Here is a 14,943-nt window from a genome sequence, read left to right on the forward strand (position 1 = left end):
ACAACGCCCGCTCGTGACAGCTGACACGCCTCCCTGGCCATGCTGTTTCGCGGTGTATGATGGTGATTGGCTGCTGGGCTGTTGTTTGTCTGTTGTTTGTCGAGTTCATGGATTGGACAAATTCACATGCTCGCTTTTTATTGGACTGTGGCTCCACCAATCCCAAAAAACTGACAACGCATGCGCGCTATGCCGCGAGCCGAGAGAAACGTGATTCTTAATTGTGCAAGTATTTTCATCAAGGTAATTTGAATATCCATGCATAAAATGTGTTCTTAATGTAATAACACAGGTGTGCTTGCAACAGCAATAATAAAGACAATTTACGATTGGCTTAGAAGTTGGGCCAAATAAAGCTCATATTAAGGCAATCCACTGCTGGAACGCAGGCAGGCAATTATTAATTAGAAAGACAGATGCAACACAGCAGAAAAAAAATAAGAAAATCCATATTCAATATAATAAAACACCTTTATTTGAAAGTATTTGTGAACAGTTCTGTAACACTAAACAAACCATAACTGAACGAGGAGTATGGAAGCATTGTATTTACACCAAAAGTCAAAAGACCTAATGCAACAAACATGATACATAAAATACAACATAAAATAGTACATCGTCCCCAAACGTGAGGGAGTCAAAGGTATGTTTGTCTGACAACACAAGTCATTGATGAGTTCTCATGCAATAAAATCCAGTGGTCTGTTGAATCCTCCTTTCCTGTTCATGTACTGCCTGCAAAAAATATATAAGAAAACATTACATCACTGTTACCCTCGCAACACTTGCAGATTACATCACCAAGGGCCAATGGGAGAGCGAGGAGGTCTGCATAGAAACACCTGCAGAGGTGATTGGCTGCAATAACACAACTTGATGCATCAAGTGTCCTGTGTGAGGTGACTAACAAGTCGATGTTTTACCCAAGAAATGTTGACAATTTTTTAGCGGTAAATCCACACTTTAGAACAGAACCTGCCACCTTAAAAAACATTTCAAATTCAATATATGATTTGTTCAGTACTAAAAGAACTAAAATAACTTGACTAATGATCAAAGCAAATTACACATAGCTATTATATAACAACAGACACAAAATGAACAAACTAAACACAAAATCAGCAATTGGAACTGCAAAGGTCTCCTGACAACCATCAGAAGAAGCCCACTTGCCACCAGTGGAACCATATAACTATTCCTCCCATTTAAGCTGGGCTTATACTGTGCGATTTTGTAGAATTTCAAGCAGTTCCAAATTGTTCCCAAATCACCCTGTGCGACTGAATCTCATACGAAGCTCACAGAAGGAGTGTGTGGACTGTACGAAGTGATAGTCATATACGCTGACCTGCTCACACTGTAGAAAAGGACATGGGCCAGAGGAGGGCATTTTTGACCCTATGATCCCTTTCATACACATGCGTTTAAACTCCCAAAACGTCATAAAAGTTCATTAGCAAACCGTTAGTGCAGTTAACTTTAGCACAGCTTTGTTTAAAGTCCGAGGCCTTTGTCACCAGACATTTCTGGCTCTCGTGTGCATGGTAATTTGTTCAGAATACGTGTTAGAGACACTTTATTGCCCCAGGTCACCTCCGTGTCTTGCTCCAGCCCACTTGAGCTATGTTTACATCTGCCTGGAGTTGTATATTGCTGTGCACATACTGCTGTCAACCAGCTTCAGCAGCGCTCAGACTCTACAAGTCACAACAAATATCGACGCATGTGTACATTCATCATGAGCAGGTAATTGTCTTGTGATCCCCTGGACACTGCACGACACTGATGCTGAATTTTAAAATTGTCACGCGGCTAAAATTTTAGTCAAAATTGGCCTGAAAAACTGCACAGTGTAAGCCCAGTATGAGGAGCAAAACTAAACCTTTGTGTTGATGCTTATAATCATACACCAATAGATGCTTATACCTCTTTCAGCTTAAAGTCTCTCCTCACTCTTCTCCTTTTAATATTGTATTGTTCCAAGTTGGAACATTATTGGTTGGAACTTTCAACCAATAATGCCATAGGGTCAACCAACCTGTATTTTCTCTTCATGGTGACGTTCACAGCATAAGCATTTACTGATGAATCGATCTTCTTCTTGCCCTATGAAAGAAACACAAATAGCAACAGTTCTACATTTAAAATATGTAAGAATCTAGAATGAAAACATCTTAAAACAATGACATAATGTATAGTCAAAATTGTTAGCTTCCTCTCTGAAACATTTCACAAAGATTGAAAAAGGTTGAATGTTATGTAATATATTTGGTTGTCCAATGATAAAACACAGATTATGCATTAATATATATATATATATATATATATATATATATATATATTTATTATGAAAGGTATAAATAAATATTTACAATGTATTTTAAAGAATATTGCAATCGGTAACTAACACAATCAAAACAGTTCACCAAGACAGTAAAGACAAGCAGTTTCTTTTGTCTACTTAAACAGCATACTTTTTGCTTTTAATGAAGCTGGCTTATTCTGGTTTACACCTTGTACCACTTACTCATAATTTACAACAGATTTAGGCCTACACTATCAAATTTTATCTGATACAAATAAAAGTGTCTCCACAAGCAAGGCCTATTTGTGAATATGTTTATAATTTTTTTGTAAGATACACCTATCCACATAAACCTGTCTTAAGCAGACACATTTGTGAAACTGGATTTCTTGAGTTCTAATCTCAGTTGTACCTGGAAAACCTTGTAGTACATGTTGTGAAACTAGAGACCTATTATACTACACATTTTAAACATAATGTACAGCAAGTTTAAGTCAAACTGAAATGCTCCCCCTTGTGGACTTGAGGTGTAAAATAATTGTCTTACTTGGTGGAATCAAATGAGCCAAAGCCCATTAATTTCATCATCTCGATTTCCTCTTCAGTTTTACCCTCCATGTCCTCGGCTGTTAAGACACGAACAAAACATTTCAAAAACAAAACCAATAATTTCTTAAAACGTACACACAAACAGACAGGAGGTGTACCTGAGATCTGAATTGGCTTGGATTGTTTTTCCTTCTCTTTGCGGTCATCATCGCGCCTGTCTTTCTGTCTTACAGGAGAGAGGGAGGACGAGCGATGGCGTCGAGGAGGGGTCCTGTAGAGGAGACAAGATGGCTGCATCACAAGTTATCAAAATCTGGGACTTGCTTTTGAAAGTGCAAAATGTGATGGAGGACAGCTTATGGTGTGAGTGATACTAATACTAATGTAACAATTAGCCAAAATACTATAAAAGCATATTGCTTTAGGTAGCCATTTTATCAGACAACACAGGACCAGGAACTACTAATCTCAAGTAATTGTCCTTTTCTCTAGAAGCATTTTGGAGATGGATCTGACATGTTGTGTGCAGTCAAAACTGTTTAGGCATTAAAGACGACAGTGCCTTTACCTGGATCTCCTCCGGTGTGGGGACCGGGAGCGGCTCCTCCTGCGGTCTCTGTCTCTGTCTCTGGAGCGGGGTCCTCTCTCTGTCCCGCCGCCTTCTGTCTCTGTCCCGAGAGCTGGAGCGGGACCGTCTCCTCTCTAATGTTCAACAATTAAAAAAAAATACACACACACTAATAATGCTCAACTGAAGTCTGTAGTAATATTACAAGCAAAATGTTACAGAATTTGTTTCTCTCTGTTTTTGTTCACTTAAATTTTTAGAGAAAGAAATTACTACAATTTCACAATTTTCACATTTCAAAAGCATTAATTTATCCAATCTGATTCTTTACGTACTACTGGAGATAGTCATGGATCATATTATCTTGACTTTGTTTGGCTGAAACAAAGTATCTGTGCTCAAACAAGAGGCTTTCAGTGCAGTCATGACGAGGATAAACAAACTGTAAAGGAGCATTTTCTCACCTCGTCTCGGCGGGGTTCGGCTCCTACTCCTCCCCATGGTTCATAAAAGCGTAGTGACAATAGCTCAAACTGTCTTGAAAGATAGATTCTATTCAAAAAGCGGCTCGCAGGGTGCTTTCTTCGCGTTACTGACAGAAATTTCCACTGCTGTGTTTCATGGACGTACTTCTTCCTGTAAATCTACGTGAACTTCCAGTATGTGGTTTTCAGAGCAGCGCCTCCAACAGACCTGGAGACGAAGGACCATCACAAGCCACTGAGCTGCTCTTCCATATGTTAAATATCCAGTCACTGCTGCCCCCTATCGTGGCATTTTATAATATAGAAACTGTTTGAGCAAATAATATGCTTCTTGACGCCATACAGAAATAATACAATTTTGCATGCAGGATCAATTTGAGTTGATAGATATTGATTGAACTTTTAAAAACTATCTCATCCATATTGTGAATTAATTTGACATGAACACCAACAGTAATTCTGGATAGAGGCCCTGTTTAATTTTGGCTTCTTTAAAAACATCTCCTGAAACATTTTATCTTCTGAAGGCTTTTATTCTGCACTCTTCTATTTTAATGGTAATTTTATGATGATTTATTTGTAGTTATTTATGTTTTGAATTTGTGCGATTTTAATGTCTTTCTTATTCTGTAAAGCACTTTGATTACTTTGTACAAATAAACTTACCTAGCTCCAGTTTGACATTCAAGGAAATCTGGCCCCGTTTTTATGCTACTTGCTCTTGTTCTGAATACAGATTATTCCAAACTCAAGGAGACAGTTTTAACATGAATCTTATCTAATGCCACAATCTGTCCATAAGAGAAGACTTCAGTTGAAATCAAAACTTGAGCTTTATGACTGGTACATGGAAAACTTCACACTCACTTTAACATTTCCTATAAAAATAAATAAACCTCATAAGCAAACATCACATGTCAGCATTTCATTAACAGATTATTGGTAACACAAAACAACTGTTAAGAGGTATTTTGCACACATATATTGGAAGTAAAATTTGTGGAATGTTCAGTACAGTCTGTAGTTTCTCCTATTACTGCAACGGCATTGACAAGCGACAGGATCTCTTCATCATATTTTTGGTAATATGTTAGCACAGATAGCGTGAAGTGATTTAGTGAGAGCCAGTGTTATTTGTGGGCTACACAATCAGGCATGACATTAGGACCACCAGTCTACTTCTGTTTTTCTGGATAAATGTACACAAGTGCAAACCCCTGCAATGTTGGAAATGTTTTGACTGAAAGAATCTGTTAGTCATAATCTTGAGCCTGATCTGTATATATTTACCTTACATTTCCTCTGCTAAAAACATCAATAGCTATATTTTTTCCACAAAATCAGCATTCAAATTCCAAACGGTACAATCATTAGCTAGGAGTTACACATTCTGCCTCTGTGTCTGCAACATCTATTATCGACCCAAACTATGACAAAGATGGAAATACAATGTCAATATACATTATGTAAGAAGTTATTCATGTGAACCGGTGCATAATTCAATGTCATCCTGGGAATTTGGTTAAAATTGATGTGACATGGTGTGATAAGAAGTGCACAGGATCACACTAGCAATCCTGTAATTAAAAACAAAATGACTAATTATGGCTATACAGTGACCAAAGCAAGACTGACAGTGAAGAGAATTGATGCTAAATGATTGTCCAGCCTTGGTCAAATAGTACAGAGTGAAACCGATTTATTTAGTGTCCAAGAGTGTTACAGTTAATTTTGCATGAGTGGATTTGAATGCACCATTAGCTCAAACAGTAAATAAATGTTTCACACTAATATTTAACCAAGGGGCTGCATCATAACCAACTCAACTCTCGGCTTTTTCCTTTTGCTTTTTGCTCTTCTTCAGGAAAGATGGCGGCTTGAACTTCTTTTTCTTCTTCGAGGGGGACTTGGACGGTGACCCCTCGGGGGTGTTGCCTTGCAGTTTGGCGGGGGGCGAAGTCGGGATCGTGGATGTGTCGTTGGTGGTTAGAGCCTTCATGCTCTTCTCCAGCTCCTCTGTCGTCTGCTTTTCCTCCTCGCCACCATTTTGGAGCACTGCGTCGTCAGTCTTAGGTTCTTCTGCAAAAGGAATAAAAACACCAGCAATTTGAATAAATAAAATGATATGAGTAAGGCTGGATGATATTGACAAAGACAGGGTGGGTGATTTATATTATATATTAAGTATTATATGATTAGTTTTTCACTGTATCTCCCACCTCTAGATATGAGTAATATAATCCAATCTTTTGCTGTCAATAATTGATGGTGGTGAGAGGTAAATAAATCAAATCAGCCTAGCTTTGAATCAAAATAGTATAACAGACGAAAACCACATGCAACAAAAGTATGAACCTGTTACTTTTGTATGATGCAGTTATTTACCACAATTACAGTCATTCAATAAAAGCCAATCATAAAATATAAAAATATAGTGAAAATGTTAAAGGAACTGTATGTAATATTATGATTGTAAATTTAGAAACCTGACCTATCTGTGTCCATATATACAGGGTATAAATGTTCAAATCAAATATAGCTTTTACTGATAACAATTAGTAATGCTTATTTATTCTTAATTACAAAATCATTGGACATGATGACCAAATTGTTTATGTTGCAATTTTTTTAGGGCCTGTAGGCAAATAAAAAATCAGAATGCAGAATGAGCCTCATATGAGTCTATCATTTGGGTTGCCAGTTTCAATGTCAAAGTTGGTTTAAACCTAAAAGGACTCTTTCTGATGTGAATCATAGTTACCTAAACCCCAGCACCTGCAGCCAATCATTAATCAGTGCTGGTGGAGCCTCTGGAGCTCAGTGAGTGAATTCTGGAAGAATAACATGTATGTGTCCTCTATCTGCAGGTCAAGGCACTGGCAACAAGCTCAGTTGTAATTGTATTACCATTTTTAAACCAATCAAAGTGCAGTGTACATAGAGTTCCTTTAAACAACACTGGGATTTCCTTGATTGAAAGCATGCTGTAGAGACACATGCTGACCAAAGGGGACGTTCTGCCTGGCCTCACCTGACAGAGGGGACTGGCTTGGGGAGAGCACCTTTGTGGGGAGGTGGCAGGGGAAGACTCCACATCCTCCCCTGTACTCACACGGGACACAGGCAGACAGACAGACAGACAGTGACTGAACGTGAAAGATTAACTGGGTTTGGGATAAGTTTTGTGATGATTAACAACACATGAAATGCACACAAACATATAAAGCTTGATTTAGAACGCAAATAACACTGAACGACACCAGACATAATTGTTGTAAGCAGGAACAGAGCATAGAGGCATTTTTCAGAGAGTCAACAAACCAGACTGTTCCAGGTTCCCTAGACATAGGGACTTGATCTTTGCCTCCAGGTGAATTTACACTAATCAAAGGCCAAAACCCTTTCATGCAAGATAACAAGTGTAAGTATTTTTATAATCAAACTGATGAAACATAAAAGGTACATGCTGGCCTAGAGAGCAGCATAAAATATAACTGAATATATTTTACACAACAATAGCCAGTAACCAGCAGTGGTATTCAAGCTTCAGAGGTGCAAAAAGGTACATTGCAACCTCAATTTGGTCTGTACCCAGGTCTGGTAGTACTGTGTTATTTTAAGTGTAGAATAAGAGGCAATAGACGTGTTATTGTTGTTACCATTGGTGCCCGAATGCTGCTTCCTCTGCACCTCTCGGCGATATTCCTCCAGTTCTTGGTCTGTGAGCTCGTTAAAGGGGTTTGGAGGCTCAGGCTCAGGTGGGAGTGGAGGCGGACTCACTGGAGACTGCAGCATAACATATAAAACAAATATCTTTTTAACACAACTTTATAAACTGAAAGTAAAGTACTTTCTGGACTGCACTGATACCAGTAATGGAATGATGCACATTTAATATTTTCACAGAGATTTCAACATTTACTTATAAAGATGCATCATTTAAGTTATGACAGTCATTTTTTTCCTTTAAGTACTTTAGTTTGCCCTTTAGTAATAATGCATGGGAAAAGCAGTTTCTCTATTGGTCTCAGAGTGGATATTTTTGGTTTACAGCAGAATTTACCGGAGGGCTGTCTTCATTTATGACACTGGCAAGGACTTGGGACTGTGGGCCTGCTGTCTTCATGTCCTGACGATTCTGTTGTCGAATCTATGGAAAGTTGGTGGGCAAAAGATATAAATAGACAGAACACATAATTTGCTATATTCATTTAAGAGAACTGACCTTGTTTCGTGTCTCAATCACCTCCCGTGGGTTGGTGAAAAGAGGCACAAATTGGTTGGGGTTTTCAATTTTGATGGGCGTGCTGCCAGCTTGGTTAACCTCATCGGTTTTCATCCACTGACAGAGCAGAAAATAAAAAAAGCACTTTAAATTAAGGTTATAAAAAGTCATTAAGTCAACATTCAACAATAAAACAAACCTAATAAAAAATACAGTATTTTGTAAGGGTAAACGGAACAAATAAATTAATCAAATAAAAACAATGAGATTTACTTTGAGGTATAGCATAAGTTGACAAGCATTACTGTCAATTGCTTATTGTTTTTTTTTTAATGGCACTGTTTTTAGGGTGCTGCCTATGACCAGTAGAGGGCAGCCCATGCACTGCAGTGTTGTCATCCACCGTGGGCTTCCCCTGCAATGCAGAGAGGAGAATCTGGGCGGCCCATCTCAAATTCAAAGGCCCTGCCCACACATGTAGCATGTTGTGTTTCTGACAGAGAGACCCACTGCAGGGAAAAACACCTGCCCATTTTAATATAAACTGAAGATGAGAAGGAAATCTGGTCTATTGGTATTTCAATCACTGATTTGCTTTTTGGAAGCATTTTAAGATGGTTTGTATTGTGCATTTGCAAAATAAGAAAATGAGATGCCAGTCGAATATCACAATTAGGAGTAGCATGTCCGTGTGCTACACAGGGGAGTGGGAGGAGCAGGGTTTGATGACATATCAGTGCAGCATCTAACAGCTCAAAGCTCATAGAGAAAATTAGCTTGTTCTTCTCAACAATATATATGCTGATATTTTCACCAAGTGTCCATAGTGCAATCCAAAATAACGAATATAACGAGTGAAACAAAAGCATGTGATGGAGCACACTGAGCTTTACTCAGAAAAAGTGGCCGTGACTGCGTACAAAAACAGCTCCATATTTGAGCAGGCTGAAGTCCATCTGACGATGCAGGTTTGTAAAGGACTTGAGGAGCCTAATCAGTTGACTAAAGCCTTCTGCTTCTCTTCATTGGTTGAATCCACTTGTCACTCACTCAGAGGATTAGAAGGAGAAGAGTGCGCAGAAAAGTGAACAGCATGTGTGTATGTTTGAGTATAAAGGTGGATTAAAGTTACAAGCGCTGAATATGTCACTATATTGACCACCCCTAGTTAATAGCAGGGATGAGAACTGCAGACTCCCTTACATATTTGAATAATATTTTTCTCACAAATGCATGTCTTTGGATGGAGGGATGACAGGCAAACGTGTACTTATTTTACTGTAAATACAGTATATCAGACCACTGTGCAGGCCTGACCGCTGTGTCTCACCACTGTACGCTGGTGTCCGGGGCTGGCCTGCTCCTGGTTGACCTTCTGGTAGATGTTGGGAGTGTTGAGCCAGCGGGTCCTCTCCTGCTGCTGCTTGTTGACAAAAGGGTGTTGCCTCAGAGCTGGGTGTCCCCCGTCTTCATCAAACGGGTAAAATGCTGTGACTGTGGCAGGCACCTCTACATCTCGTCGCATCCGAGACCTTTCCAGCAACAGGGGAAGCGGTATGTGTAGCCGGTACGGTAGCCCTGGAGGTACACAGCACAACAAATCATTTCAGTTTCATTTGATGAATGATATAATAAATAAACCAAGCCCTTGCACACCTCTCAGGTTTTCTATAATTGATCTTTGTACCCTCTGAGATTTAAAAATATGCGATGATTAGTATACAGATTTAACAGCAGATTTATGCAAGATGCGCGCCCATTCATCCAGGGTGGGACAGGCACAGAGGACCAATTTCTGAGTTTAAAATATATTTGGGTTTGTACAGTTTCTATTCAAGAAAAAACTAACCATGATTTTGCATTATATTTGCTGTGTTCATTTCCTGCCAATGCTTTCACCTCACATCATCCTAACCACAGAAATGCTTTTATGGTTTTATTGTGAAGGTCCAAACAGGAAACATGACCTGATCTCTCTCAGGCCTGTGTGAGTCAGCAAATCCATTAAACCCAAGTAGTGCAGCCCTGTATCTGATGTGTGTCCTCCTCATGGCTGACTTTAGAAAGCTGCAAATGTAGTAATAATGTATAAATGTTGACCATGTTGTCATTTTGCAACATCACAGGCATCACTGAATTAAGTTCCTGGGTTTAAAATGCATTGTCTTGTTTGCAATGATAAAAAGCAGAAAGCAACATTAACCAACAATCCCTTGCTCTGGCTCAGGAAACCAATATTTTATAGATTACATTAGCATGAGATAATTATTTCTGCATCACCAAGGGCTTCCCAAAATCAAGAAATCTATTCAGTGCAAACATGATACAGGGCTGTAAAATCAGTGCAAACATGATACAGGACTGTAAAATATTTGTAACATATTATATTTTTGCTTGTACTACTTATATTAAGGCTTGTGACTTAACTTCATAATAACTTTTGATAGTGATTTTTGATAAACCTTTACACAAAAACGTTCCAATTTTAAACGCTGTTTAAATATCCTCTCACCAGGTTGTCCAGGGTCCTCATCAGGGCCTCAAACTCGTGCTCCCCAATGCGGCTCTTGCTCATGGGGCCAAAGGTGGAGCCGGCCCAGCCCACGGTCCCGGCCGGAGCAGGTCTGTGGGCGCTCCGGTCCAACATGATCAGGTTCTGCTCCCCACCAGAGCAACACAATGCTGACACCTGACAAGGCACAGAACACAGCTATTTGGGTGTACTCTTGGTAAGGCATTTCTAGGTTAGTAAGGAAATAATTGGAATTATGTAGTCTAATTATTTATCTATAAATAAATTGTTTTTTTCTGATTGTAGTTTTTCAGGTTTTGGTTTAATATGGGTTTAATCCAAATACAAAAATACACAATACAAAAAAATTTCAAATTAATAGAACAAAATCTGACCTTTCCTGATCATTTTTTGAAAGATCTTGAGCTTAGTTAGAACTACTGTAAGACCACGTGGTAACATAAAGGTTTTGTTATTTGTATTGTTATTTAGTGTTCAAGATTCTCAATTGTCTAAAAAGTGCATTTATTACTATCACTGTGGAATGGTAAAATGGTATCAAGTATTGAGGCAATTTCTTAGTATCAAAATTGAGTTTGAAATGTTAGTATTGTGACAGCACTAGTAATAGTAGTAAGTTCCAAATCAAACTAAAATGAAGATAATACTCAAAGCTGACTGTGTGTCTCAACCTAATGCAGTTATGTAGTTGATAGGTGTTGGATTGTGCACATCCTGTATCAGTTTTTCTTTCAGACTGATGACTCCACATTTTAATGGTGCAGTTTGGCCTTGGCTCTGGTGTTTCTCTGCAGTGCAGCCCTGTCCTCTGCAGCTCAGTCCAAACACACAATCTGCATTTACTGCATTTGACATGGACCACTCTTCCTCACACACTATCACATGAGCAACTACAGCACTTCACTTAAAGGGATACTAATCTGTTTGTATCAATCCTGGTGTCTGAGCCAACTCCAGAGGCAGAAGACAAACCTTTCCTGCTTTTATTTCGTAAACTGAATTATTAGTTTCTTGTAAAGCACTTTATTTCTTCAGTGCCTTCAAAAAAATCTGATGAAATAACTTTAACAAAATAGTACAATATATATTCTTGAAAAGCATTTCCCAAACACATGTTGTGCATTTTCTGAAATGTCTTTGGTCAATTGTCATACTGTTACTTAAGGGTTTGATTGTTCAGACAGGTTATTTGAATTACAGTACCAAGATGGATCATAACAACAGATTAAACCCAAGTTGAAGTCTTACCTGTATTTGACATGCTGCCTGTATGTGATAGATAGAGTAGAAGGCCTCCTCCACAGTCTCCCCCAGAGCCACGATGCCATGGTTTCTCAGCACGAGCACCTAAAATAAAGCACCGCATCTATGTAGTTTAAACAAGTCACTTTTTAAATGGATGTGTTTCCCTACTCACTTTGCAGGTGGGTCCCAGGCTTTTCTGCAGCTCCACTCTGTCCTCCTCCTGCTCCATGACGCCATTGTAATCGTAATAAGCCACTTCTCCGACCAAAAGGGCCTCATGAGAAAGAGGAAGCAGCCCTGACTTCATGTTGGAGACCTAGGTACACATAACAGTTGGTTCTAAGAAGTTTTGATTGTTTACAAAAGCATTACATTAAAAAAGAAGTAATTACAGTTTGCACTTGTCAGTCCTATTTTTATTTTTTTAATTAGAAATCAGTGACATAAGCAATAAAATGAGCCTATGGGTCTTTAGTTCAGTATTATGTTGTAGCATCTGAATGTTACATGGTCCATTCATTACAATCAAATAATAATACTAATGCCTTCCACTTACAGGCTAGTTGAAGCCTCTTAAATTTCTACAGTGTAGTCATTATTAATGCACTGAATAATGGTAGGTGGTAAAGTGGGTGAAATAACTTGCCTAATGACACTGTAACGGACCTTGGTTGGAAGGGGAAGTTCTAATTTTTTCTAGGACAAATAAAGCTGTTTACTTAAGGCTACAAAATTGTTTTGGTTAGGACAAGCCTCAAGATATGGAGATGGAGGTGGAGTTTCAATATTTTAATGGGACCAATAGTTCGGGCTACACTGTATGTTAAACTATCCGTCAAGTCGCCTTTTTCTTCAGTAAATGTGGTGATTTTAACTCACTGCTGCTGTGGCTGGGGTCTGAAGGTGCAGCAGACAGCGGACATCGGGTCGAGCTGAGTAAATGGCCGAATGAAGACTGAACTTCTCCAAATCGACACCCAGGTTTGTACTGCCCCTCTCCACCACCTCGCCCAGAAGGTTTACTTTCACCTGAGAAAAACATCAGATCTGTTAATTGTTTAGAAGTACAGCATAAAGCTTTGATGAATATGATATGAATTCCAGCCTAAAACATCAGCACATTCTAGAAATTGAAAACAACCAATACAAAATATATATGGTGAATGACATACTGACCAGACTGGAGCCAGTCACTTCACTGTAGGCGAGACCTTCTGGAAGCACTAGGAAGTGTTCCTGCTCCTTATTCACGCGCAGCTGTGAGGGCAAAGACAAGCAGGTGATCATCTATATATCATATTTATATTTAATAGTAGTATAATAGTGATATTAAATCAGTGACACCCAAGCTCCTCTTTCTTTGCAAAGCAGTGATTCTCAACACAAGTCATACAGAGGGAAAAATTGACATTATTATTATTATTATTATTACTTTAATATTTACATTATATTGTATCTGTGGGCGGAGGTTATACTTTATGACTAGAGCACCAGATTTACAATATGTTCACTTTCTAACTAGATAATATGTAGCAATAATATGTCTTATCACAACAATGCAGATGACCTCAGATCTATAACTCACTGGTTGCAGGTGTATATGGACCAATGAATTCACTCTGCTACTGCATCCAACAGATCAGTCTGTGGATGCAAAACAACTTAATCCAGCTAAACTCAAACAAGAATGAAGTCAATAAAGCCACATGAACCTCAGGGACCTCAGGGACTGGCCTCCTGCTGATGCCCAGAGTCAGGACTAAACATGGAGAATTTGCATTTCATTTTTATGCAGCTAAAACCTGGAACAGTCTTCTTGAAGATGTGAGACAGGCCTCTACTTTGACAATGTTTAAATCTAGGCTCAAACGGTTGTGTTAAGCTGTGCATATGTCTGAAAGGTTTTTATTCTGCACTCTTTTCTTTTAGTGTTAATATTATGATGATTATTATGCTTTAGTTGTTTGTATTATAATTTTAAATTACTGTGTGCATGAATTGTGCTATACAATAAACTTGCCTTGCCTTGCCATGTCTAAGGGCACAGTGGCAGTATGCCCGAGTTTGAGCCCTCCAAAAGTTGACGAGAGCGGTAAGCTACTGCTGCCCCACTGTGGCACCTGGTATTCCCAAAGGTTTCCATGTCAGCTAACCCTGCTTAGCTCCAATATCAGATGAGATTGTGGTGATGTGGCACTATTAAATCTGGATATTGAATAAAGATGTTTTTCTCAGATAGTGAACCATTTTAATCAGTTTGCTTCTAAACAAGGGAGGATGTTACTAACAGTGAGGCAGGTGTGGCGGAGCTGTGCCCAGCCGTAGAGGTCGAACAGTCGATGCACAGAGGCCAGTTTACACCTCATCAGTCGCTCTCCCTTCACCAGGCGCCCGGGCTCCCAGCTCTGCAGGTCATTTATGGGAGTCACCATCATCATGTCTGCGCAAAGACAGATGACACATGTTAGAGGAACCTCCAACAGGACCCTCACTTGCCTTTTGTTTTCAATACATTTGAAATATAAAGGTCTTCAAATAACAATTTAATAATAATGTATATCATCCCAATTACTTTCATATATCATTACTCAATAATTAAATAAAACCTAAGTTAAAATACAGATGAGTTATTAAAAATATATGAAAACAAAAACTGGGATTTTGGGCTTTGTTTTAGGTAAAGTTTGGGCACAGATTATTTAGGATACTGTCTGCATCAGCCTCTGGGAAAATCAATAGATCATTATAATCTTCAAATTTTGGTTCATAAAGACGCCATTGACAGATTAATCCACTAAACGAATAAAGTAAAATATAAATTTTATAAATAAAATATACCTACTTTCAATGTTCTACATATCGTATAAGTGAGTGCCGTACTGTTTGGAGCCACAGGCAGACTGGAGGGAGATCCGTGTGAAGACATGTAGTCTGCGAGCTGCCTCAAAGCCCAAAGGTTTGACGAGCTGCCTCCCTTCTTCATCTGCTCCTGGATCAGTCCATCCAACTCCTCTCTGAATGACTGCAGGAGGA

At 38.9% G+C, this 14,943-nt stretch overlaps 2 protein-coding genes across 2 annotated transcripts; both read right to left on the reverse strand.

Annotated features, from left to right (window-relative positions):
- Positions 1–532: 532 nt before the first annotated feature.
- snrnp27 (small nuclear ribonucleoprotein 27 (U4/U6.U5)) lies at positions 533–4,021 on the reverse strand. The gene is given in 7 exon segments (XM_033973108.2): positions 533–735; positions 2,039–2,106; positions 2,828–2,931; positions 3,013–3,125; positions 3,423–3,490; positions 3,492–3,556; positions 3,887–4,021. Coding segments are annotated over 7 exon segments (510 nt in total). The 5' UTR covers positions 3,924–4,021; the 3' UTR covers positions 533–680.
- Positions 4,022–5,589: 1,568 nt separating this feature from the next.
- On the reverse strand, positions 5,590–14,926 carry LOC117376597 (beta-adducin-like). The gene is given in 13 exon segments (XM_033973107.2): positions 5,590–5,986; positions 7,567–7,693; positions 7,971–8,057; positions 8,133–8,249; positions 9,463–9,677; positions 9,680–9,710; positions 10,645–10,821; positions 11,914–12,012; positions 12,083–12,226; positions 12,790–12,939; positions 13,087–13,167; positions 14,199–14,350; positions 14,791–14,926. Coding segments are annotated over 13 exon segments (1,740 nt in total). The 5' UTR covers positions 14,894–14,926; the 3' UTR covers positions 5,590–5,729.
- Positions 14,927–14,943: the final 17 nt, after the last annotated feature.

The sequence above is a fragment of the Periophthalmus magnuspinnatus genome, chromosome 9 (assembly GCF_009829125.3).
Source record: "Periophthalmus magnuspinnatus isolate fPerMag1 chromosome 9, fPerMag1.2.pri, whole genome shotgun sequence".
Lineage (NCBI taxonomy): Eukaryota > Metazoa > Chordata > Actinopteri > Gobiiformes > Gobiidae > Periophthalmus > Periophthalmus magnuspinnatus.